Source organism: Schistocerca gregaria, chromosome X (assembly GCF_023897955.1).
Source record: "Schistocerca gregaria isolate iqSchGreg1 chromosome X, iqSchGreg1.2, whole genome shotgun sequence".
Lineage (NCBI taxonomy): Eukaryota > Metazoa > Arthropoda > Insecta > Orthoptera > Acrididae > Schistocerca > Schistocerca gregaria.
This window is the reverse complement of record NC_064931.1, coordinates 816,268,566-816,296,142: the sequence shown is the minus strand read 5'-3', so window position 1 is coordinate 816,296,142 and position 27,577 is coordinate 816,268,566. Positions and strand designations below refer to the sequence as shown.

Here is a 27,577-nt window from a genome sequence, read left to right as displayed (position 1 = left end):
CACCCACTGGTACAAATTAGGAAACCAGTTTCCTAATTTGTACCACTTGCAGGTGTTTAGAAAATTAAGTATAGTGTGTTTATTTTCTCAGGCAACGGCCTTGCCGCAATGGATACACCGGTTCCCGTCAGATCACCGAAGTTAAGCGCTGTCGGGCATGGCCGGCACTAGGATAGGTGACCGTCCGGAACGCCATGCGCTGTTACCATTTTTCAGAGTGCAATCAGCCTCGTGATGCCAACTGAGGAGCTACTAGATTGAATAATAGCGGCTCCGGTCAAAGAAAACCATCATAACGACCGGGAGAGCGATGTACTGACCACACGCCCCTCCTATCTGCATCCTCAGCTGAGGATGACACGGCGGTCGAATGGTCCCGATGGGCCACTTGACGGGCCTGAAGACGGAGTACTGTTTATTTTTCTCAACATTTACGTTCTTTCAAACATATACCAAGAACAACATCCTCAATTTGAGGATGGCATTGTTTAAATAATTTTGTAACTTGCAGTTTACACTATAATAAACAAAATCTGAAAAGTGCTAAACTTTGGCACGTCTCCGTTAGGTTGCTGGCAGCCACATTGCATCGTACATAAATCTCCTGCACACGAAGATTGTTTTACTAACTTCATGAACAGTACCCTAGTGGCAAGCGGGATTCGTCTTTGTGTATGCTCAATGGCACACTAGTACCCTCCCTTCGACGAGCACCATTCTGTACTGTGACTCATCATTCCACACGACCTTTGCCCGTGCTTTGAGCTTCCAACATCTATGTCCCTGCACGCGAGATATTCTCTGTGCCCTGTATCGTGCTGGTCTGTGGCAATGTGCCCACAGCAAGGAAATGGTTCTCCGTGGTGTGGCTGCTCACCGGCGTCAGTCGTATACTGAGGATCGTTTGTCCGTTGTCTCAATCCACGACAGTCAACGGTGACCGCTATTACAACAAGTTGTTACCCAAATCGGTCAACTCTGGCTGCAGTGGTTTTCTCCTAATCGAGGTACTCATGGTGGGCCACGAGGAACCATGAAAAACCCAGTGCATGCCAGACCACGGATATGTAGTGTACCATACGGGCAGTTAATAATCGCGCCTCGTCCTCGTTCTCCGCACGCCTAGCACGAGCTTAGTTGTTATTTGCCAAACTTTTTACATACACTGAGCTGAAAAAGTCATAGGATTCCTCCTAATATAGTATCAGACCTTCTTTTGCACGGTGTAGTGCAACAACTCGACGTGACATAGTTTCAACAAGTCGATAGACGTTCCGTTTAGAAATATCGAGCCATGCTGCGTCTACAATTGCGAAAGTGCTGGATTTTGTACACGAACTGACCTCTTCCAAACATGTTCGATGGGTTTCATATCGGGTAATCAATGTGGCCAAATCATTCGTTAGAATTGTCTGCAATGTTCTTCAAACCAACTGTGGCCTGGTAGCATGGCGCATTGTCATCCATGAAATTCCATTGTTGTTTGGGACCATGAAGTCTATAAATGGCTGCAAGTGGTCTCCAAGTAGCCGAACAATACCTTTTTCAGTGAAGGATCGGTTCAGTTTGATCAGAGGACCCAGTCCATTCCAAGTAAACACAGCCCACACCAATTCGGAGTCACCACCAGCTTGCACAGTGCCTTGTTGACACCTTGAGTCCATGGCTTTGTGGGGGGTGCGCCACACACAAATCCTATCATCAGTTCTTACCAACTGAAACCGAGACTCATCTGACCAGGCCACGGTTTTCCAGTCGTCTAGGGTCCAATCGATACGTCACGATCCCAGAAGAGGCGCTGCAGGTGATGTGCTGTTAGCAAAGGCACTCGCGTCGGTCGTCTGTTGCCACAGCCCATTAACGCCAGATTTGTCCGCCCCCGGTAGCTGAGTGGTTAGTGCGACAGAATGTCAATCCTAAGGGCCTGGGTTCGATTCCCGGCTGGGTTGGAGATTTTTCTCCTCTCAGGGACTAGGTGTTGTGTTGTCCTAATAATCATCATTTCATCCCCATCAACGCGCAAGTCGCCAAAGTTGCGTGAGATCGAAAGACTTGCACCCGGCGAAAGGTGTACCGGACGGGAGGCCCCAGTCACACGACATTCGTTAATTCCACGCCAGATTTCACTGCACTGTCCTGGCATATACGTTCGTCGTACGTTACATATAGATTGTTGTGGTTATTTCACGCAGTGTTGTTTTTCTGTTAGCACTAACAATTCTACGCCGCTGCTCTCGGTCGTTAAGTGAAGGTCTTTGGCCACTGCGTTGTCTGTGGAGAGAGGTAATGCCTGAAATTTGGTATTCTCGGCACACTCTTGACACTGTAGATCTCGGAATATTGCATTCCCTAACAATCAGCGAAATGCAATGTCCCATGCGTCTAGCTCCAACCACCATTCCACGTTCTCGTGCGGCCATAATCATGTCTGAAGCCTTTTCACGTGGATCCCCTGAATACAAATGACAGCTCCGCCAATGCACTGCTCTTTTATACCTAATTATGCGATAGTACCGCCATTTGTACATGTGCATATCGCTATCACATGACTTTTGTCACTTCAGTGTATGCCAAAATGATGATGTTCGTAGTCTGGAATATATTGTAGTAGCAAGCACATTGTTCGCTAAGCACTTAAAAAGCTCTCCGGACCAGCGTTTTTTATTATTTTGTATTTTTTTAGTGTTTCAAGTTAATTATCCTTCAGCCATTAATAGTATTAGTTTCTTTTCTGAGATTCTCGCCAGTCAATATTATTTTGTATTTTCTGTGTAACTTGATATTATAAGCGATACTTCTTTTTTAAATATAATGTTATACATCCATAATGATCCCATCTATTGCTATCGGTTTCTCGTCAACTGCAAGTCAATCGTTTTGGCTGGTAATGTGTAAATATAGGTTGTATAAAGGTGAACCGATATCTACGCACTCATTAGTCACAAGGTGATTCCTTGCACGCCAGCAGTACAAAATGCCTCTAGCAAAATTTCGTCCTGTACATATTTTCCGTAGAAAACGGGCATCAAAGAAGGGAAATCTGCGAACACTGGAGTGGTGTCACAGAAAGAAAATCTGGGAACACTGGGGTCACAAGTCCGACAAGTACGTTCATTTAATACGCTGTATCCCTTCTCCTCCCAGCTAATGTAGGAGAGCGGGGGATAGCGCTTTACGTTAGAATACACGAGTTCAAGTGTTCGATTCCAGAAATAAGTGATTTTTTTAAATTTCTAATTTTGATCTCCCCAAGAATTCCGTATTGTTTATTGACCCCTGAACGATATCCATCGTACAACTACAGTTGTTTGTAACAGGGAACATAACAATTATTGCCTAGACATGCCAGAAATATTCATGAAGAATAATAATCAGTCAGAATTAAATTACATATCATAGGACAGAAATAACTACAAAACATGTGGACATGTTTAACATGTATACTGCTTTGATTAATAGCTGTCAGTAGTAATATTTTAAATACGAGGGTGCTTTGAAAAGTTACTGGAACGGAATAGAAAAAAGTACTTACGTCAGTGAAATTTTTTTATTTTTGAATGTACTTTCCTTGTACATTAATGAACTTGGTCCAACGATGTTCCAGTGCCTTGATCCCATCTCGAAAGTGAGTTTCCTCCAGTGTTGCAAAATAGTTCTCAACTCCGGCTATCAATTCTTCGTTTGACGTGAATCTTCGTCCACCAAGAAAAATTTTTAGTTTTGGGAAGAGATGGAAGTCTGACGGAGTCATACCAGGTGAATAAGGGTTGTGTGGCAACAATTCATACCTTAGTTCGAGTAATTTTGCCATGGCCAGAGCACATGTTTTTGATTTAGCGTCAAGAGTCGCAGCACCCGTATTTCAGACAATTTTTTCATTTCTAATTCTTCAGTTAAAATGTTATATACCCTTTCAGATAACATCTGGCAAGCGTGAGCAATTTCACACATTTTCAGTCAGCGATCCTCAAATTCAAATGGTTCAAATGGCTCTGATAACTATGCGACTTAACATCTGAGGTCATCAGTCCCCTAGAACTTAAAACTACTTAAACCTAACTAACCTGAGGACATCACACACATCCATGGCCGATGCAGGGTTCCAACCTGCGACCATAGCGGTCGCGCGATTCCAGACTGAAGCGCCTAGACCCGCTCGGCCACAGCTGCCGGCAATCGGTGATCCTCCATGGCCATATTATCCACTTCTGCAATGATTTCTGGAGTAGTGAGACATCTAGGTCTACCACTGCACGGATCATCATATAAGCTCTCCCGACCAAATTTAAATTCATTTGTCCACTTTGCAACAGTTGAATGTGAAGGAGCAGAGTTCCCCAGTGTATCTAGAAATCGGCATGAATGTCATTTGCTTTCATGCCTCTCTTTACGAAGTACTTAATCACTGCTCGAATCTCAATTTTTTCCATCTTCGTAAATCATTAGGCGGGACCAACAACAGAGCCACGTCACCGCCACAGCTCTCTTCCAATAGCATTGACGTGGCACGTGTTTACAGGCAACAGTCCAATGAATATCACGTAAACAACTCGTTGCACTAGCGCTGACCTTTCATGGTGATTCCGAGAACTTTTCAAACCACTCTTGTACACTATCAGTGATAACATGCCTTTCATTGTACTCTCATTTCGGTGTTTCTACTAAATAATTGCTGAATTTTTGTAAGACCTGCTGTTAATTCTTTATATCGAATAAGAAGCCAAATAGCTTATCAAGCACTATAAATGTAGAAAACAAGAAAAAGTTGCATGAACACCCGAGTCGAACTCTCGAACTTGAGTTTTCCAACGCAAAACTTTACCCATGACACTAACCGGGCAGCACTGCTGCGCCGTTTTGTGATTACAGTCTTGTTAATTGTCTTTCTCTGACATCCAGTTTCTATTGAAAATATGCACGGAGCAAAATTTTATTAAAGACTTTTCGTACTGTTAGTACAGGGTCCGGCAAAAAGATCTCCCGTATTTGAAGAGGCCACTGTGTGATTTGTGGCGGGGTTACTGATCTGGAGGAGGTATTGATCGATAGCGGTGTACATACAATTTTCAGCAGGCCCATTGGCTTGGCTAAGTGAACATCGTGAGTTTGTTGTTGAGGGGTAGTGGTTTGTGATTAATATTCAGCGAGCATTCCGTTCCTGACAGAAAAACTATTTGCATTTTGGTATCAAACTTCAGAGCTTCGGGTTCTCCGCTGAAAAGAAAATATACTGGCCGACCTCGCACTGTGCCAACGTCGGAAAATTTGGTGAGTGCGAGAGCACCCGTCGAGCAATCTCCGAAGTGTTCAGCACTTAAACATGCTGCTGCCCTAGGATTGTCTGATAGGACCGGTATGCATGGAGACCTTCACATGTACACCCACAAAATGATGGTTACCAAAGAGCGAAGTAACAGAGATTTTGAAACTAGTAAAGGAAATTCTTGAGAACATTTCCTCAGGCGCTGTTTTAATTAGTTCTGAGGATGACCACATCCCCTTGTCCGACACTGTAAATAAGACAAATTTCCGCTACTAGGCAGCAGAAAACCTTCAGGAACTTCACCAACGACCACTTCACAGCCATCATGTGACAGTGCGCTGTTCTGAACCATACGTGTGGAGTCCGTCTTTTTTGAAGAATATATTTTAACAGCAACGGTTAATTAAAATTACTATTGTCGCATGATAAAGACCTAAGTTAAACCAGTTTTTTGGACTTCATGAAGAGGGAGAAGTCTGGTTCTAAAAATAGAGAGCCACAGCTCACACCGCTCGGCATTCTAAAATGGTTCAAATGGCTCTGAGCACTATGGGACTCAATTGCTGTGGTCATTAGTCCCCTAGAACTTAGAACTAGTTAAACCTAACTAACCTAAGGACATCACACACATCCATGCCCGAGGCAGGATTTGAACCTGCGACCGTAGCAGTCGCACGGTTCCAGACTGCGCGCCTAGAACCGCGAGACCACCGCGGCCGGCCTCGGTGTTCTCTAAAACTTTTGAGAGAGTTGTTTCCTGAACGTCTTCCCTCTTCGCGAGGAGACATCGCCTGGCACCGAAGATCACACGATTTATCACATTGTGATTTTTTTCTTCGAGAGCATTTAAAGGCTCATGTGTAAAAACATCGCCCCATAAACCTGCAAGCACGTAAGGAGGCAATCATCCGGAAAGTGTCTGCCGTTCCACAGGACATAACACGAAAAACTATGGAAAACTTCCGGAAAATGGCTCGTCATCGTGTCACCAACGGAGGAAGCCATTTACTGGGCATAATTTTTAAAACCAACTAAAGTAAAATCGAATAGTACTTGTTTTTCACAAATAATATTATTTTCTGTGTATCTTTTGTATTTGTTTGTAGCTACGTTTTGAAACATGGCAGGGTCTTTTTCCGGATCCTGTGTGTAAAGAATAGTGCTGTGGCATCCGAAAGCGCTTTTGTTTAAAGCAAAACATTCAAAAATGAAAGAATTTTGTAGAAAAAAATCGTATTGTCAAAATGAAGAAACTTTTCAACTCAAGCTGGAAATATAAGCCTTCGAAACACATCATGGAGAATAAACGTGACTGAGAGCAACTTAATTGTGTTTGTGACCCAGAAGCGATATCGTATTGAGTAACACACAACAAATGAAGGATGACTGTTTTGTATCTCTTCCAAAACTCGCGCTGTTTCTAGCAATTTGTTTATGTGTGTGCTACAATTGGTCATCAGTTGGTAAACATGCCTGACAAACAGTACGGGACACAAACAGTTGCAATTACGATTTTCAGTTTTCTGCAACACGTTACACAAAACTACAGTGGCGGCTGACGTCGATACTTCTAATTAGATAGTTTTCGTTCCCAGCCGTTAAAACAGTCGTTTGTTGGAACATTTTTCAGGCATTATTTCACTTCATCGCAGCAGGTAATATGAAATAATGTATATCGCTCTTTGCAGGTCGGAATTTTAGGAATACAGATGATCTGGACCAGAGATGGTGAGGCGGCCCTCATGCAAGCTCGTGCTGACAAGAAGATTATGTCAGAGACTAACAACAAATTTCTAGAATTGCTTAATACCCTTATCGACCAGACGACCCGTGATCTAACCAAGTTAGAGCGGATCAAGTTCGAAACTCTCATCACTATACATGTGCATCAGCGGGACATTTTCGACATTCTGGTGAGTAACATCTGCATAACATTATCCTCATTTTATTTATTTATTTATTTGTTTATTGTTGTTTACTAAGAGGTAGGAGGAGTTCAGTTCTTAGAAGAGTAAACACTATATGGACTTGTCTAGAGGCTAGATAACGAATTCGAAACGATCATATGCGAAAGATATCTCTTCAGACAAATTTCCATTGCTCTTAGCATACCTTTGGCTAGTCTGCTACTTTTCCAGTTCGCAAGAAGAAACGTTTTCGAATCAGCAGAAATTTGGCTTTGAAGTCAACAAAATATTGCTTTTGTAACGTTGTTACAGTAAGCAAAATACCATAAATCAAGTATCAGCATCTGTAAAACTATTTTCATTACAATGCATTTTGAAGTAGTCGTGTTGTGTGTTTCGTTAAAATCGATAAAGTAACGTGGCGTCACAAAGTTCACTATAACCACGAATAAAAACATTGAGACAGCTAGTTGTATGATATTAGGATATTGTCAACGATAGGTGTGTGAAATAACCAATGCCACATACACATCAGAAGACAGCGTCTGCTTGATTTTGCAGGAAGAATTACGTATCTGAAAGCTTTATGCCGGATGAGTCTTACATTTATGATATTCCCGAAAGGAAGTGGGAAACCATATGCTTGGGGTATTTTTAAAAGAATCTGGCTAATTTTTTCGCCGATTAGCGGCGTCCTGTGAGTCATAGCTGCAACACATCACACAGAAACGAAAAATAAGTCAGAGCAGAAAGCGAATGTCAGTGGCTCTGCTTCATAGAGAGCACAATTCATTTCATCTGCCAGAAGTTGGATGACCTGGCGCCACGGTGTTCATCTTTGGCAGACTAGTTAGGTATGTCCGATTCGAAATTCGAAATTCCACTATTTTACTCTTTGTGCTGTTTTCGCATTATCTGTGACTGATTGCGTCGAGTAGTGTGTGTCCCGAGATATACTGCATGTTTTCCAACGTTTGCGAGCGGCGAGCAAAATTCGTACTATACCGTCAGTTGCAAATTACATTTATGCTTCCCATAAATGGCATTTGCAAAACTTTTGGCAGCATTATCGTCGTTCATACACTCGTTCCCCACACATTTCAGCTGGTATCTACGAGAATTAAGGTATATTTTTGAGAATTTTCAGAACGTTATGAGTTGCGCGTAGCGTATTTCGTAATAAATCAATGGCTGGGAGTTACAGCTGCGTATTCTGCAAATTTTGGCAGCAATATCTTGTTCGGATGTGATCGCTGCAGTATTTCAACATTTTTACTCGTTGAATTGTTTGTTCTATGTCAGTGTTTAAATCTTACTATCGCTGTGTGCAGAGTATCCCAAAAAAAACACCGACAAAGCTTAGTATGTTGTACGGGATAGTATACTGATTGGTTATCAAGAGGGATCCCATATCCGAAAGTGCACAATCCTTTATCATCCGTGTATTGTGGATGGAAGGCATGAGACTACTAACATTACTACGCATGCGCTACATACACCCCTTGTGCGCAACCTACTGTGGACCGTGGTCTGCCAGTGCAATAACGTTGTTGACAGCAGTGCGACGTGTACCAGCACACACCTGCTAGAATGACCGACATTGTGCTTGCATACGGTGAAGCAGATTGCAATGGGAGAGCTGCTGAAAGATTGTATGTGTAACGTTTTCTAAACAGACGTACACCGCATCATTCCACGTTCGCGGCTATCGGGAGACTCCTCAGAGAAGACGGACTGCTGCTGATAGGTATTTTCTGCCTGAGATGAGTCCATTGTACAGTAAAGTACTAGCACTTTGCGCTTGGTACTTGTGAATACGATCCCCAGCCTACTGCTTGTTCTCTGATAGGTGCCAAAACGTGATGCGGGTCTTACACGCTCAGCTCGTGCATTACAGTTGGAGTAGGACGTGCTAACAATGTTCGAAGAGGACCTAGCCACCAGCGCTCGGCAGGTAGCACCGGCGCTGTCCACGGGTAAAAGTGCCGTGTGACGTGTTGTCCATGAACACCGGCTCCATCCATACCATCTGCAGGAAGTCCAGGCATTATGGGAGAAGGACTCCCCACGACGGATGGAGTTTGAATTAGCACAGCGGTATTTAAAACAATGCGTACTCCAACCACTATTCCCGAGCTTGGCACTATTCACGGATGAATGCTCGTTTACTAGAGACGTCATATTAAACTTGCACAACAGGTATGTTTGAGCCGATAAAAATCCGTGTGCGCAGCTGATTCAAAATCACCAGCACAGGTATTAACTCCTGTGCAGGGATCATTGGTGATCATATCATTGGGTCATATTTACTACCAAATAGACTAATAGTAGAGACCTACCTCACGTTTATTAGAGGTCTTTGTTAAGTTGCTGCACTTCAACTGTTTCATACAAAATGTCGAACCACAACACCTTCAGCGGTCTAAATTTTCAGTTTTTGTTTTATTTGAGCAACCAGTTTCAGTGCTATATTAAGCTATCTTCAGGGCCCCTGACCGAAGAGTGGGAGAATCCCACCTCTGGTCCAGTCAAAATATGGGCCTGCATTCAGTGACTGGTTCCCGTACATCATCACGACCGAAGGGATCGCTGTGCGAAAATCTACGGGCACCAGTCACCAAATGCTGGCTTCTATTTTGACTGGACCGGAGATGGGACTTTTCCTATATTTCGGTCAGGGGGCCTGAAGATGGCGTATTGTAGCGCTAAAACTGGTGGCTGAAATAACCTAATAACAGGCAATTTGGACGCTGAAGGTGTTTTGATTCACCGCTTTCTATTAGAGATGTTTTTCCTACCGTATTGGATGTACTGTCATTACATTTTCGGATGGACATGTGGCTTCAACACGACGGAGCTCCAAGACAAATTGAAGTCGATGTGCACAATCATCTCAACGTCGTATATCCCAGCCGAAGGATTGGTTGAGGTGCATCAGTTCCATGGGCAGCAAAGTCGCCAGATCTGATACTTCTATACTATTTTCCGTGGAGTAATATAAAGGGCACACCTGTAACGTCAGGGGAGGACCTTATTGCTCGAGTCCACGAAGCGACTGAAATACTTCAAAGACAGCCGCACGTATTGGGTCATGGGATTGAGGCTCAGCACCGCCGATGTAGGCTCTGCATTGATGCACGAGGTACGGAGTTGGGTGCATGTTTGTAGTGTACACAGCGCGATGTGCTTGTTGACATAATGTGGAACATACACCCATCTCAGACTTCGACACTTCCCCCAACGCCCAAGTCGTGCGTTTCTGGATATGGTTTGTCTTGGAAACCGATCAGTATGCCTTCCAGCACAACATACTAAATGTGGTCGTGGCTTTTCGTGCGGGAGAGGGGGGGGGGGGGAGGTGGGGACTCCATGTATACATGGTTCTCACGAAGACGACTGCTGGGGCATAATATTGTGTTTTGCACGTATTGTGACTTTCAGATCGCACTCCACTTAGTTTCTCTCTTCAATAATAATACATGTTGTCCTCGTCGTTGCATATGCATTGTTATACAAAGCTGTTAGAGAGCATAACCGCGACAAAAGTCAGACGCATGAAGTTAACTTCAAGCAATTAGCAAAATTTAACGCAGATTTTTCTGTCGTTACCGAGCGGGGTAACGCAGTGGTTAGCACACTGGACTCGCTTTCGGGAGCACGACGGTTCAAACCTTCGTCTGGCCATCCTGATTTACGTTTTTCGTGATTTCCCTAAATCGCTTAAGGCAAATGCCGGAACGGTTCCTTCTAAAGGGCATGGCCGCTTTCCTCCTCCATCCTTCCCTAATCCGAGCTTATGCTCCGTCTCTAATGACCTCGTAATCGGCGGTACGTTAAACACTAATCTACTCTTCCTTCTCTTTTTTCTGTCGTTTTAACATAAACCAATTTCTTGGGCATTTTAGCTTCAGTTCTTAAAGCGCACTTACAATCGTTATAGCGTAACGAATTCAGAAATAAAAGAGGACAAGGAGCGAGATTCATTTTAAAGTTATTTATTATATAAACTCAAGGTGGAGGGGGAGAAAGGAAAAAGGGAAGGAACTGTTGATGTTAATTGCACCAGGACTTTATGTGGAATCAGTGACGATGAGTGAAAATATGTACCAAACGAAGATTAGAACCCGGTATCTCCTGCTCAATAGGCAGTTGCGTTTAGCACTGCGCCACCCGGACACGGTGTATATAGCAGTTGCATGGACACTCCTCTCGGCTGACCCACATTCTCACCTGATTCCACCTATCCGAGGTCCCCGTCCATGTCCTCCATGTCCACCACACTGGAATTCCCGCAGGAGGTCGAACGTATTTGTGCATCTGCACTGAAGGTGGTGGGTTCTTTGCACTTCGAGGCGAATTAATTATACGAATGCGTGGTGTCTTTGCTTTCCCAGGTGTCATTCATTTGCATGAATGTTTGGTTGGTTCGGGGTAAGGGACCAAACAGCGCTGTCATCGGTCCCATCGGATTAGGGAAGGATGAGGAAGGAAGTCGGCCGTGCCCTGTCAGAGGAACCATCTCGGCATTTACCTGAAGCGATTTAGGAAAATCACGGGAAAGCTAACGCCGGACGCGGATTTGAACTTTGTAGAATTGATTCACCTCGATGGGCAACAAATCCATCACCTTCAGTGAGGATGCACAGATACATTCAACCTCCTGCAAGAATTTCAGAGTAGTGCACATGGAGGACATGGATGGGGACTGCAGATAGGTGGCGTCGAGTGGGAATGACGGTTGTCCGAGAGGTGCGATAAACACTGTATGTGAGTGACATAGTGGCTACTGCAACTGCCTAGTAAGCAGGAGATACCAGGTTCGAATCCTGGACTGGCACACATTTACCCTTGTCGCTGTTGATTCAGCATAAAGTCCTGATGCAGCTGTCATTACTAGCTCCTTCCCATTACTTTCCTTTCTCCCCCTTCAACTCTAATTTACGTAATGTGTATCACAGCTGCAGATTCCACATGGTGTGTGTTCTTTTGGACATGTATGGAAGAACAGATACCGCACCTTAGTATAATTAAAGTTACTTGTTTACTCTTCAGGTAAACATTGCACTAGCTATAATACAGCGTCATTGTGAATTCTGTTTTTAGCCAGGAGACATATTTTGAGATTTCGAATAATAATGTTCGGGTAACCGTAAAGCAAATTTCGTGTATTCGTACATCCTATCATTCCCAAATAGAACTAAAATTATTTGATCATGCACCACTGATGTACTGTATTCGAAGATGCATAAACTCTAGTACGCATATTGACGAGACATACTAAATAAATACCATTCAAAGTGTCATTTTATAACGACTGGTTCTTGTTTTACAGTGTCGCTTGAACGTCAGACATGCAAACGACTTTGAGTGGCTGAAGCAATGCCGATTCTATTTCAAAGAAGATGTCGACAAGACGTGGATTGCAATTACTGACGTGACTTTCACTTACCAGAATGAGTATCTAGGTTGTACCGAGAGACTCGTAATCACACCGCTAACTGACAGGTAAAATCATTTGACTATCCATTTCATACACATTATTATCTATCAAAAAATATTAGTGAAAGCACTAGAATAGACAGCACAGCCCATAACATTATTTCGACCACCCGTGAATAATCAGAGAAAGCAGTGTGCTATGTAGACGCCTATCGGAAGATCGAAAGGCCTGCTAGGTGTTACTACTGGTATGTTGATCCATGCTGTATACACTTCATCCCACAACTGTGCAGTGTCTTATGTAAGACCATCATTATGGTCCCATTAATGCTCAGTGTAGTCCAGAGAATTGAACGGAAAACTTGTAAAGACTCTCCTAACCAATGTCGACATTTTCAGCCCCATCTTTTATCACTTTTAAAACATCTGGGGCATAGAAGCTAGTCTACATACAGGAGTGAAGGAGATTTGCTGGAAATGGTTAATAATAAAACGACCAAGAGAATCCCCCTCTTGAGTGAGAGCGTCCAGCGCCATGTAAACATTTCCCAACTTGTAGGCTTCCACAAATTATTGTATTTTTCTTTAGCTTTACATACCAGAGTTAAACCGTTTGATGAAACAAAGGATGGGACTTACCAAGGCTTACCTACGTAACGTGTCTTTTTTAATTTGTGATAAGTTCCTATGGGACGAAACTGCTGTGGTCGTCTATCCCTCGGCTTACACACTACTTAATCTAACGTAAACCAACTTACGCTAAGGACAACACGCACCCATGCCCGAGGAAGGACTCTAACCTCCGACGGGGGCAGCCGCGCGAGCCGTGGCAAGGCGCGTTGGACCGCACGGCTACCCCGCGCGGCAATTTCATAGTTCACTGAACTGCTATTTCAACTGTAAGTTAGGTGGACCCTGTTTTGTATCAACAATGAGATGTTCTGTTATTGAACAAATTCGAGTCCGAAATTCCCCTTCCAAATTCACCGGTGAGGGACACCATTATAACTTCCCCTACACAGTTACAACTATATGCATAAACAGAAAGCCGTTGTACAATGTATAGAGGGGGGCATTTCATACTAATATCAGCCTTTTCCTGTTATGTTCCATTCATGTACGAATCGATGGAAAAATTCTTGGCAATATACCTCGACACGAGCCCCAATCCCTCTTGTTACTATGTTATTGGTAGTACAAAAACGGTGTATAATTTATCAGACACACATAAGCACACATAAATGATAACTTCGAAGTTACTACTGTTCAATAGTAGGGTTTCTGCAACGCAAGTACTAAATGACTAGTACAATGTTAATGAACATTCTGTTGTTACAACACAAAACCATAATTTCCAGTTCAGGTACAACACTAGCCCAATCTGTTCTGGCTGAGACTAAGTCCAATACACAATAAAGTCACTCTTCAGAAGTACATACTGTCCATAGTTGAGCCCATTACCGACTCACTGGGCGATTGTGCTGCTATACCCAAGGACTGAAGACTCCTGATGAAGAACTAAGTGACAAAGGTAGACAGTCGATTGAAGACTATTGTTAAATCGCTGGGGCACTAATTAAATAGCCATACAGATTATTACTGGGAATCTATATGAATGGCTGTGATGTGGTGCTCATTGGCTTCTGAGATGGAGTGATGTCATCCCTCGGCCTGTTTGGTGCATGGGACAGAGAGGCACAAAGTAGTGTGGCTGCCCTCAGCGTTCTCTGTGGAAGGCCACCAAAGTACTCACTTTGCTTTCTTGTTGGCTGAACCTACACACCACCCGTCACAGAAAGCTCGACTACTTGGCAGGGAAGAGAGGCGAAGCCTGTCCTTATGCTAATGCTGTGGTTGGTGGACGAGATCCACCTCCGTCTGTCCTCCGCGCCGTCTCCGGTGGACTCCGTGTACATCGGCTCTGATGGTGGTTGGGTGTCAGCACTGGTAGGCTGCACTTTTGCAACTCCCCCTTCCCCTTCTGGGAGAGAAGCATTGTCTCCACTTGAAACTGAAACAGGGCTACAAATTCTGGAACGAGAAAAAGAATCAACCCATGGTCGAAGTTAATTCACACTTTTGCATCGGGTATCCCCTTCTGCTGTCAGTATGACATACATCACAATGCCAAGTAGAGAGACCACAGTCCCAAGATATCACTCCTAGGACAGTTCAAATCCGCATCCGACCATCCAGATTTACTTTTTTTCTTGATATCCCTAAATCATTCAATGCCAGGATGGCTCTTCCAAAACGGCGCAGCCGATTTCCTTCCCTATCCTTGAAGCAGTCCTCGCTCGTTTTTCGTCTCTAGCGCCTTCGGTGTCCTTCCTTCCTTCTTCCATGTCATATCTAGGAATAGGAGACATTGTCACCCGCTTTAGAATGCCATTTTTTCCCTCCAAATCCATTGGCGATGATGCTTCCTCATGGATGAGATGCAGTGATGGATAGATGTATCCTTCTCTTCCGTCTGGGCAGCACCTCTGTGGGAGATATGTCCTTATGGCCAGAACTTCTGTAAGAAGAAAGAAATATCAGCAAGTTGAACTGTACTCAGCAGTGAGTTTTTCATTTGAGCCTTGAATGTCCGGACGAAGTGTTTTGTGGCCCCAATAACTCCAGATGAAATGGCGCACTACGAAGGTGCTGAATACGATGAGCCACGCAGAAAGACTCAAATTCTTCAACAGTAAGCTAAGCACCATTATGTCCAACAACAGCTGTTGGGAGATCTTCCACAGGAAATATCTGTTTCAGGGCGCAGATGTTTTGGGGACGCTGCCCATCCTGACGATGTAAGGATAGCTAGTGTGAGCGTCCATGATAATAAGCCACTTAGACGCCAGAAACAGTCTGGCAGAGTCTAGGTGGAGCCAGCACCAGTGGTCCAGCGGTGGTCTAGTGGTTCTAGGCGCGCAGTCCGGAACCGCGGGACTGTTACGGTCGCAGGTTCGAATCCTGCCTCGGGCATGGATGTGTGTGATGTCCTTAGGTTAGTTAGGTTTAAGTAGTTCTAAGCTCTAGGGGACTGATGACCACAGATGTTAAGTCCCATAGTGCTCAGAGCCATTTGAACCAGTGGTCCATTTCTGTAGGCCAAGGAAAATAAGACTTTGGCAGTGTGGCGTGGTAGCTGGCATGAGACTGTGTACATTCCACATTACCACTGATGACATGAATTTGCCTCGCAGAATCCTGAAGAATGAAACCAAGTCCCTGAAGAGATTATATCCCAGTACGTTGACAGCTGTTTGATATTGCATCACCAGCAACGGTGCCTGCACACATTTGTTTTTGTAGTAGGCAACCACTCTACAACAACCTTTGATTTGGCTCACGTGATCAATGTTACTCGCCAGAGTCCATTTACATATGGCCAACCGTGAAGAGCCAACAGAGCCATAAGTAGCAATATTCGTGAGAGTTTTAGAGGAATCTGCATCAATTTGAAACTGCGCATTTAATCCACTGAATCCAACAACCAAAACCACTCTAGTATCTTGCGAAATAACACTGTAAACGCTATTTCCGAAGTCGTCTTCCATGTTTTTAGTGTCACCTATGCAAGTAGGGTACTTGACAGTGCGAAGTTGCTTCGGCAGACTAAGCTCTGCTGTGTGCCCCAATTTTCGACAGTTTAGACTCTACATATTTTTGTAATAATACGACCATTTATCGTGAGCAACGAAGCACAGAGTACAAGACTTCGCTTTAGACGGCTGATTCCCAATTAATTTCGACTTGTCCCTTCGTTGGATTGGAACTATCCTTGACCCTTGGAGGGTTTTGCCGTTCTGTCTACCCTTGGGACTGGAAGACTTATCACCACTATGAAAGTCCGTCTTAAAAACCGCGGTTCCTTGATGACTGAGAACCCTCTTTCCTTTGTTCAAAAGCCTGAATAACGGATAAACATTCACCGAGCATGGGGAGATTTAAGCGAGTAAGGTCATTCCGACGGCCTGCATCTGGTAGATGAATGATAAGCATATCCCTACCTGCTTTATCGGCATAGGGAATATTATAACCTACATTTTTGTACCTGAATTTACAATCCCTAGTGAGAAAGGCTGTCGAGGGTTTTGTTACACGCACTATGGAACTTTTGGCGTGACGACGCCACAAGAATCGCTCTTTCGAAATATTTAATTAATTCGTCCTTCACCTCTGCATAACCGAACACACATGGGTCTTTATCGGGAAAAACAACTGTTGCATCAACCTGTAGATATGAGCACCAGCGCTGGATAATAAGAAATAACATTTGTTAACATCATCTGTTATTCTATGTGCCGTGAAGAGCTGCTGCATTCTGGGGATGTAACTGGACTTACATTCAGTTGCTGTGTCAGACTGGTGGAGTGCCGGTGCTGTCCGCCTGACTTGCTCTTGCTATTGGCTTCATTCATGCAGCCTTTGTAACAGCTTTTCCGGGGTAGCACTCATGGACTGCAAGAGGTGTTAGATTTGTACTATGAGGTCAGTTTCCTCCTCCATCTGAAAGTAATTTTATATAGATTATTGTTCTCAGTCAGAATTATTCCTACACAAATACGATGACACAGGGAACTAAAGGAAAGTTTCAATAGGAAATACAGCACACAAAAGTATCAGAATGCATGATATAGTGGTATCGAGCCCTACTACAACCACTGACTGTCTTCAAATCCAAAACACTTAGTCAGCAAAACGTAGAATAATACAATGTGCTATGTAACCGTGAAAATTTGAAATACCTCGTCAGTATAATCCCTCGACAGCTACGGCACTTGAGGAGGTTTGAAATTCCGTGTTGACTGCCGCTGATGTGCGTCGTCTTCTTATGCTGCTAGTGACTACTCTAGTCGGTACAAAGTTTCTGGTTAATTGCAAGTGCTGCACAAGTTTTACATTCCTGTCCACCTGTGCCACTTGTCAAGCTCCTCACTCTCTTCATTAACGTTTTTCCAGTTTATTTTGCGGCTATCGGACTGTCGGACTCAAATTCAAAAATGGTTCAAATGGCTCTGAGCACTATGGGACTTAACATCTGAGGTCATCAGTCCCCTTGAACTTAGAACTACTTAAACCTAACTAACCTAAGGACATCACACACAACCATGCCCGAGGCAGGATTCGAACCTGCGACCGTAGCGGTCGCGTGGTTCCAGACTAGAACCGCTCGGCCACCCCGGCCGGCCGGACTCAAGTATTGGAGCTTTACATATAGATCATGCTTCGTTACGAAAATGATCTGACCATGTGTCCAAAGCGAATACACGTCTCTCATTCACTGCGAACATTAAAGTTACTTAATTAAGGAATAAAAATTTCACACTGAAATAAAAATACAAGTCAAATTACTTGGGTTTGTTGTTTCTCATGCTCATATACAGTATAGTTTAACAGTTCACATTCACACTGAGGTAACCATTGCTACCTTGCTTTTCCACATTAATTAAACAGATACTTATTGGACATGGAAGCCTTTTCATTAACTTTCTGCTCTCAATTTGTTTCTCCACGACAATTACTTATTCTCAAACACAACATTGTATTAACCATAAATCTATTAATTAATCTCTCATGCCTTTCCGCGAAATAACTGAAATACTTTTCTTCTACTAACCAAAGTAAACTTTTAACTACTGACTCCAATTTCTAGCAAATTCTACACGTTACTTATTTGCGGTGGTGCAGTGCGCATCCGCTCCGTACGGAAGCTCAACGCCGACTCCTCCCCCACGCCAAGACAGCGGGTGACCGCTAGAACTGAGATTGGGACATTGTTGTCACTATACGATAAGACAATGCTTTCACAGAGAAAAGGTGCGCTCTGCTCTGAAAGTTCCAGAAGGCATTGGTTGGTTATGAGACCAACATCGATACGTGTAACAGTACTCCTTATATCCCTCCAGGAGATTTTGTTTGGAGGCCATGAGAAAGAAGATTTTCGAAATCCCAAAGAAAAGGAAATAGAAATCCCCCAGAAAACAGATGAACGATGAACAACCCAGCGATGAGCGATGATTCCCTCCTGATTAATTATATTATAACACACCAGAAACACCACGTACATTCTCTCGTCCCTGCGTTGGGAATAAGAATTTTTACATTTTTTATGTATTTGACAAGCAGACAATGAACATATATAGAAATCAAATCTGACATATTACGAGATCAAATAGCAAGTAAATATCGAAGTGTTTTAGAATAAACTTCCATGGAAATTGTACCAAAAAGTACTTAATGCAGTCCGTTTAAATGTCTACGGAACAGCACATCGTAATCATACTAACGTTAATGCGTATTCATATAAATCTACAAATGTTGTGTGCACAGACTGCGCAGGAAAAAAGAGTCATTATCGGATCAGTAATTTACTGAAAACACTTTTTACAACCGTATATCGTACTGTAATCAAGACAATATCATTACTAAATGGTTCAAATGGCTCTGAGCACTATGGGACTTAACATCTGCGCTCATCAGTCCCCTAGAACTAAGAACTACTTAAACCTAACTAACCTAAGGACATCACACACATCCATGCCCGAGGCAGGATTCCAACTTACGACCGTAGCAGTCGCGCGTTTCCGGACTGAGCGCCTAGAACCGCTAGACCACCGCGGCCGGCAATATCATTACTCATGTGATAAAGTGATTTACTCTGGTTATGTCAATAGATGAAACGAAAAAAGAATAAAGCACAAGAGGTTTTGCTGTGTATTGCCATTTTTAATAGGCACAAAGGACAAAATCAAAAAAATTATAGGTCAAGAGTAAACTACATCAAATCTATTGTACAAATAATAGTTCAAGAACACAAGTTAGCGTAACATAAAGGAATAGATAAAGTGGTCAGTAATGAAAAACAAGCAGAAAATGTGAGACCTGTACTTGAAAAATAAAAAATATTAAGATATACAATTAATACGAATTGAAGAACACTTTCCTGAACCAAGACACGAATGCCCATTTTCCTTTAGCACACACATTCGGCAATGTGCACACTCACTAACAGGTGGACGTAACAGCTGTTTGACTATACAAGCAGTAGACATCAGATGAGCTCGATGAACGTCTACCGGTATTGTAGCGTAGCAGCCGGCGGCGTGACCGAAATTCGCCGTTTTTACCATCGCAGCGGGAAGCAGCGGGTGTTGGTTTTCAGCAGGAGCGGCGTGCTGCGTAATGACCAGTGCCCTGTTTGGACGTCGCCAACTTGTGCGTAGCCCTTCTGTGCACGTATCGTCGTGAAGGCAAGAGTGGCTTTAGGAATACCAAGGCGAGTGAGCACGTGGAATGGCGCATTCCCCCTTCTAGGCTGCGGACGTGGAGAGGCGCGGTGAAACCGCTGACTGCGTTACCGGAACCCCCCCCCCCCCCCCTATCAGGACGTAGGAATGCAGCGAACATGTAAACAGTTAGTTCCGCTCAATGTCTGTACCCCCAAAAACGAAGTCAAAATACGCACGGCATATGACACTCTTACTTTTGCAAGTGTTGCAGCTATAAAATGCCAAAAGAAATAAATATTCACTGTTCACTACGACAGTCTACATTGCTGCTAGTCGAACGCATATTCAGTATTTTAACACGAACAATATAAACTGTTAAATAAATCGCTGTTCATGATTATTTTGCAGTACTTTTAACTGCACGTGCCACATAGGCTACTTGGGGTCATACGACATTCACAATGCATCGCATCGACGTCCCTTACGTCTTATTTTCTTCTCCGCTTCCACTGTATAGTATTCACGTCATTGTAGGCAGTCAGCCGACAATACGTCACTTCAGCTCTGCTAGTTCCGCTTCGCACCAGTTCCCGCATCCTTGTCTGACCTAGGCCGATCTCCTCTCATTCCACTTGTTTCCACAACTCTTTCGGTAAGACGGCGAGCCGTTATAATCTCGCTGTAGTTCAAGATACTGGTTCCTTCCTAATTAATTTTCCAAAATTTGTGCGTACGTTTCGTCATGTCTCTTGAAGTATGGATCGTAGCAAATACTATTTAAACTCTCTTCTTTTGTGCTTTAAGTTTGGTAATTTTCCAGCAACAACACCTCAACCTCTTCGAACGGCAAACTTCTCTCTTCCCAAATAACATCTCTTCTAAATATTGTTTTTGTTCCGTATCGTTTTGCTTCAGCGTCTCCACAACAGTAAGCTTCACATCCTCTGCTTGAAATTCTGCTCTAAAAAAAAAATGGCTCTGAGCACTATGGGACTTAACTTCTGAGGTCATCTGTCCCCTAGAACTTAGAACTACTTAGACGTAACTAACCTAAGAACATCACACACATCCATGCCCGAGGCAGAATTCGAGCCTGCGAGCGTAGCGGACGCGCGGTTCCAGACTGTAGCGACTAGAACCGCTCGGCCACCCGGGCCGGCGATATTCTGCTATTAAGTATGTTCCTTATCCACCGTCAATACAATCCGAATCATACCAAGAACCTGTCCATCTTATAATGTACTATCACCATCTAGGCACTTGGTAGTTGTTTCGTCATCTGATATCACATTAGCTGTCACTGTGTTTTCCACCTTAAGTTGAGAACCAAGCATTTCAATGAAGAAGTCGGTGTTTAAATCTGCTCCTAAATCTAACTCCCCGGGTGACGTACTGTCTGTAAGAATAGTATTCCATGGTTTTCTTTACTTGCACTTCTTTTAGGTCATTTTGAGATTCTTGCGTGGTCGTCTTTATGTTTTCTGATCTTTAGGGTCACTACAGTTATCTTCGTTATCTTCTTTCTCAATATTACCAATCCCTAATATTGATATCAATTTATTCCTATTACTGACTGTCTTACTATCGAGCTGAATTCCTGCAACGTTAACTACTGATTAAAAATGTCTGTGTGTTTCTCTTCTTGTCTTTCTTCATCTATCTTCGATGTTTCCATATAACCTTCATTTAATTCCTTTAAAACATTTCTTATTTCCTCTGGATATTCTCTAAATTATCGTAAGTCCTTTGCAATTTCTCTCGCCCGACTATCAAATCTTTAGTCTATTTTATCTAACGCAATGGATAGCATCTTCTCTTCACTAGGCTGGGCTTTCACACCACTTACTGGTACTTGCTCCTTTATTGTCGACATTTTTAAACTTGAAAATCAGAAGTACAAAATACGAACCTAACTAATTCCCTCCGTGCAAAATTCGGCATATAACAAATAACTGAAAAATTTCGCCCACAGGAGCAGTTTTAAACTACGCGCAGTTGGGATTTTTGCAACACACGTTTATTACTGTGCCTGTTGGTTGCTATGTAGCGGTGTGGTGCTACACGCTTCGCTGTTCCCTTGCATAGTCGTGATGATCGTTGAAACCACTACACTTCAAGATGATGTAGAATTCCTCTTCTTGTCTCTAACCATTGCAATCCCGTATTCCGTATATTTCCTTTTCCCACACGTTATGTTGGCGATAACGCACTCTAATTGCTCTCTCCACAGGTACACTCATAGCTCTATTGTTCAGAGTTAATTCTCATTGTTGCATACAACATCAAAGCAATTATCCACACACGGTACGCTAAATACAAAGCTCCTTATTCTCTCAATTAATGTCTTTTCTATTTTAATTTTGTGGCTGTCGGACTATTGGACTCAAGTCGGAAATTTAACATAGAGGTCATGGTTCGAGACGAAATTGGTCTTACCATAAGCCTAAAGCGAATCGGCTGTCGGACTATTGGACTCAAGTCGGAAATTTAACATAGAGGTCATGGTTCGAGACGAAATTGGTCTTACCATAAGCCTAAAGCGAATATGTTTCTCTTATCCATTGGAAAAATAGTAAAGTTCTACATCTACATCTACATAGACACTCCACTAGACACCGTACGGTGCGTGGCAGGTGCTAGCCTGCACCACTACTTGTCATTTCCCTTCCTGTTCCACTCGCAAGTAGATCGATGGAAAAAGGGCTATCTATATGCCTCCGTACGAGCCGTAAGTTCTCGTATTTTATTTTCGTGGTCCTTTCGCGCAATGTATGGTTTGGCGGCAGTAGAATCGTTCGGCAGTCAACTTCACATGCTGCTTCTCTAAATTTTCACGAAAATAACGTACCTTCTCTACAGGGATTCCCATTTGAATTCCCAAAGAATCTCGGTAACACTTACGTTTATTCGAACCTACCGGTAACCAATCTAGCAGCCCGCCTCTGAATTGCCTCGATGTCTTCCATCAATCCGACCCGCTACGGATCCCAAACACTCGAGCAGTACTCAAGAATAGGTCGCACCAACGTCCAATATGCGGAATTCTTTACAGGTTAACCACTCTTTCCTAATTTTTTCCCAATAAACCCAAGTCGACCATTCGCCTTCTCTACCACAGTTCATTCATCACTCCAACTGGATACTTTATCTAAGTCATCTTGTATCTTCCTATAGTCACTCAACTTCGACAACTTTCGGTACACCACGGCATCATCAGAAAACAACCGCAGATTGCTGCCCACCCTGTCCGCCAAATCATACGAGTATATAGAGAACAACAGCAGTCCTATCACACTTTCCTGGGTCACTCTTGACGATACCCTTATATCTGATGAACATTCACCGAAGAGGACAACCTACTGGGTTCTATTATTTAATAAGTATTTGAGCTACTCACATATCTGCCATCTTATTCCATATGCTCTTACCTTCGTTAACAGCTTGCAATGGGGCCCCGTGTCAAATGCTTTTCGGAAATCTAGGAGTACGGAACCCGCCTGTTAGCCCTTCATCCATATTTCGCAAAATATCATGTGAGAAAAGGACAAGCTGACTTTCGCACGAGCGATGCATTCTAAAATTATGCTGATTCGTGGACATAAGTTTTTCAGTCCCATGAAAGTTTATTGTATTCGAACTGAGAATATGTTCAAGGATTCTGAAGCAAACAGAAGTTAGGTTCAAATGGCTCTGAGCACTATGGGAGTTAACTTCTGAGGTCATCAGTCCCCTAGAACTTAGAACTACTTAAACCTAACTAACCTAAGGACATCACACACATCCATGCCCGAGGATAATGAGATGCGAACTGTATCCTGCAATCGAACGTAAAAACTATACCGATTTTGCTCATTGGGGGGGGGGGGGGGGGGGTAGGGGATCTTTGTGTGTTAGGTCGCTGACCAGGGGGATGCGTGTCGGGCAGTGCGATGCCGCTACATTTTAGACGAACAAACAAGTTGCAGTTGTGTGGCCCTCATATATCCCGTATTGTTTGGTTGGTTTTACATCCTTTTGTGTTGGCGAGGGGTCGATGCCTGGACCGTCGCCTCAAGGCAGGCCGGGTGCCGCTCGTCTGCTGGTAGAAATGCAGTAAGCTGCAGAAAAAACCACAGCGGCACACCATTTGAAAAAGCCTTGTCCCCACTGTAGGTCGAATGAAGGAGGGGGGGGGGGAGGGATGAGGAGAGGTAGGAGTGCTTACAACTTCCTTAGTTCCCAGCCGTACATCGAGGAGAATGCATGTTCAACTGCCACCCCTCTGCAGTATTTTGGGATGACTATTTTCCCCAATACATGTTTTACTTTATGGCCTGTTAGTTACAAGCGCCGCGCGGGATTAGCTGAGCGGTATAGGGCGCTGCAGTCATGGACTGTGCGGCTGATCCCGGAGGAGGTTCGAGTCCTCCCTCGGGCATGGGTGTGTTTGTCCTTAGGATAATTTAGGTAAAGTAGTGCGTAACGAAATGAAAAAAAAAACAACTACAGCACAGCCGCCGATTACAGGTGACCATACTGAAGATGGTTGGTCTATACACCACCTATACATGTCTACCCTGTGTAAAATATGAATACAAATCCACTCATATGCTCCGAAAACTAACGATCACGGCAGAATGTTCTTGTTATTTCGAAAACGTCATCACAACAAAGAAAAAGCGAGAATTTAAACTCCGAAGAAAATACATCTATATTAAGCAATTTCTTTCAGTTTGATGGACAAATTACACGAACTGAGAGCGTCTCTCACATTCAAATCAGTGTCTGTAAATAAACTATCATGCATATGTGTATTACAAACATTTCAGGCATGTGAAGTAACATTACAGAATACAGTTTTTCACATGACTAAGAAAAGTGGGGTCGCTATGCTTTCAGCTACCTAGATTAAACTACTTTTCGAGGTCATCCAGCCACCCACTTCCACACCCGAGATAGAAGAATATAGATAGTAAATAAAAAAATGTCGTGTGGTTAGGGCCGCCCGTCGGGTAGACCGTTCGCCAGCTGCAAGTCATTCGATTTGACGCCACTTCGGCGACTTTGGTGTCGATGGGGATGAAGTGATGATGATTAGGACGACACAACACAGAGCGCCTGAGTGGAGAAAATCTCCGACCCAGCCGGGAATCGAACCCGGGCTCTTAGGATTGACATTCTGACGCGCTGGCAACTTTTTGTTTAAATCTCATTTTGTTGTATGGTGTTAGTTGACTTTGTTCGTGGCGGACGTCCGATGACACTCGTTCAGGTTGTTCGTTGATCCGTTCACTCATTTTTTTATTACAGAGTGTAGCTACACCCTCTGACCGAACACTTTGAGCTACCGTGCCGGCGAAAATCATTTTGTTCTAAATTGTTCTTTGAATTTGCTTATGGCGGACGTCCGATGAAACCCGTTCAGTTTGTTCGTTGATCCGTTAGCTCAGTTTTTCTATTAGAAATGGTAGCTGAAGCTTTGACCGAACAGGCTGAGCTTGCCGGTTCACTCAGCTACCGGGGGCGGACAATGTAGATATTTGTATATAGAAAATGTCTTAGGAGTTTACAATTGGATTGCAAGTATAATAAAATTTAGAATGTATGACCAGAAGAATACGTGTCACCATCATGGATCTTTAGAGTATAAAAGAGGCTTGACAGCTGATACTGATCAGTCTTCTGTGGTAGCTCAAAGTGTCAACATGGATTCCTCTAAAGTGCTTAACATGCCTCAGCTATTAAGGAGGAGTACAAGACCAACCGACGAACGCTTTGGTTTATGGTTACTGCTGGAGAACCTGGGCAATCTTGTTTCTGACATTGGCATAAATTACACAGAAAATAGTACGCTCCTTAGCTAGAAGAATTTAAGTGTGCTTACTCCTTTTACAGAACCGTTATGCAGTAACATTATTATAGTTAAAATCTGTGATTAAGGGAAGTATCAGAAGCAATTAGAGAAGGGACGATCTGTAATGTTAAATAAGGAGATGTGTGACTCATTTAACTATTATCTACGTAGTAAATTCTTCAAGTTTGTCACTGAAAGACATAGTGACAAGACGAAGCTACCGTTTCTCATACATGGAAACAACAGTGTAAGAGCAAGAGGAATAGTGGATAAAACAGGCAAAGAAGCATTGGAAACAATTTAGAAGAAATATAACATCCTGTGCCTGTACCATGTAACGTGGAATTAGCCCACGTTAAATTGGATGTTCTAATGTAAGAGTTGCCTGGAACTTAGAAGCATCTGTTTGTAGACAGTTATTACCTTTCAGATTTAGACATAACGCAAGACTTTACCCGAATTTTTAATAAAATGGAGATGTGCGACTACCTACTATCAACCCACGACTTCTGCATGGAAGGAGACCGCCAGGAAAGCAGCAATGTGATTGTGGACAACGAAAAGACAGCTGAAATAGACTGTCTAATGCGGATGAGCTTCAGTTGTAGAGTAAAGATGTGTAACAAATGTATATGTCAAATCACAAGTCCAGGAGTAAACAAAGTTATCATAACCATCTTATAGATTTTATAAAGTGTCCGGACACGCGACTTAGGGAAACTTTTACGTCTTCTTTGGCTAAGGAGCATGGCATTACCAGGCTGGAGGCTACAATATACAACTACAGAATGGTTTGCGTGTTCGATCCAAGGTAAGGTTGTTTAAGTGTATCAGACGCCAACTAGGAGTGTTTACAATGTGCCCCACTTTACTTTGTGCCCATTGCGTCCATGTGGTGTCGGCTAACTAATAATTTACAGAACAATTGATGTGCGGTGTTTAACAACGTTTTGCAATTTGTCTCCTGAGGTAATAAGAATATCCGAAAATTGACTGGTGTGCAAGTAAGTCTGCCAGACTCTCAACACTGAGAAAAGCCTATAAGTTATGCTCTGTCTGCATACAGTTTTAATTATCTACCTGTAAACTACATGGAAAGTCTTAACTATGACTGCAACAAAGAAAATGTAAGTATCCCACAATAGTGTTATGTTAAAGCAGAAGAAACTTATTTTTCTGAGTCAAGAACTTTGTTTCCACAATATTTTTCAATACAGATATCACCGAACTGAGACTGATCCCTACAAATAATGTTATACCACAAGTCATAAGAAAAAGAAAAAAATGTATCAAACAGACTTAAAACAGTCCCCGTTAAAGAAAATACTCCTTTAAGTGCAGTTAATGTATTAAGCTTATCGAAAAGAAAACTGGAAATGGAGGACCTTGAAGTAAAGAAAAGAAAACTGGAGTATATGGAAAAGACAACTGCCAAAAGGAAACAGTAAGCATTCATTGGAAAAGGAAAAAAGTTGTTGTGGATGTGCAGGCCAGGCTTATATTTATAGATTTAAACACAAAGTATGGAGGAATCTGGCTATGAAGTGGGAATATAAAATATTGGCATTTACAATAAACAGCAATGGAAACCGGCTACGTGTAGGAGTACTGGCCTAAATCAAAGGGATCGAGAATGTTTGCTATATTAAGGGATACACGTAAAACGAGTTTATTAAGCTCGGTTCCCATTTGGATCGGTTTAAAAAGGATGGTTATATTCTAAGTGTGGTGAGCTGGATGTTGCCCACCTAGCAACAGTACAGCCATCTGTCGAGTTTAAAACTGATGGAATAACTACATTTAATGGACGCTCGTTTGCAAAAGATGTAAACCTAAAGTTCTATACAGAAATCTCACAAGAATGTGGAGCTCAAGTGTTGCCGACACACGCATAGGAAGATGTGGAACACTT

General features: G+C 43.0%; 1 protein-coding gene and 1 pseudogene across 1 annotated transcript in view; both read left to right on the top strand.

Moving 5' to 3' along the window:
* Positions 1 to 27,577, top strand: part of LOC126298335 (dynein axonemal heavy chain 5) — a gene marked incomplete at its 5' end in the record, with an annotated part of 791,472 nt that overhangs the window by 409,497 nt on the left and 354,398 nt on the right. Inside the window, 2 exons of the mRNA XM_049989632.1 lie at positions 6,952 to 7,176; positions 12,503 to 12,675. Of these exons, the coding sequence (XP_049845589.1) occupies positions 6,952 to 7,176; positions 12,503 to 12,675 (398 nt within the window). The remainder of the gene's footprint in view (positions 1 to 6,951; positions 7,177 to 12,502; positions 12,676 to 27,577) is intronic.
* LOC126299850 (5S ribosomal RNA) lies at positions 91 to 208 on the top strand (annotated as a pseudogene).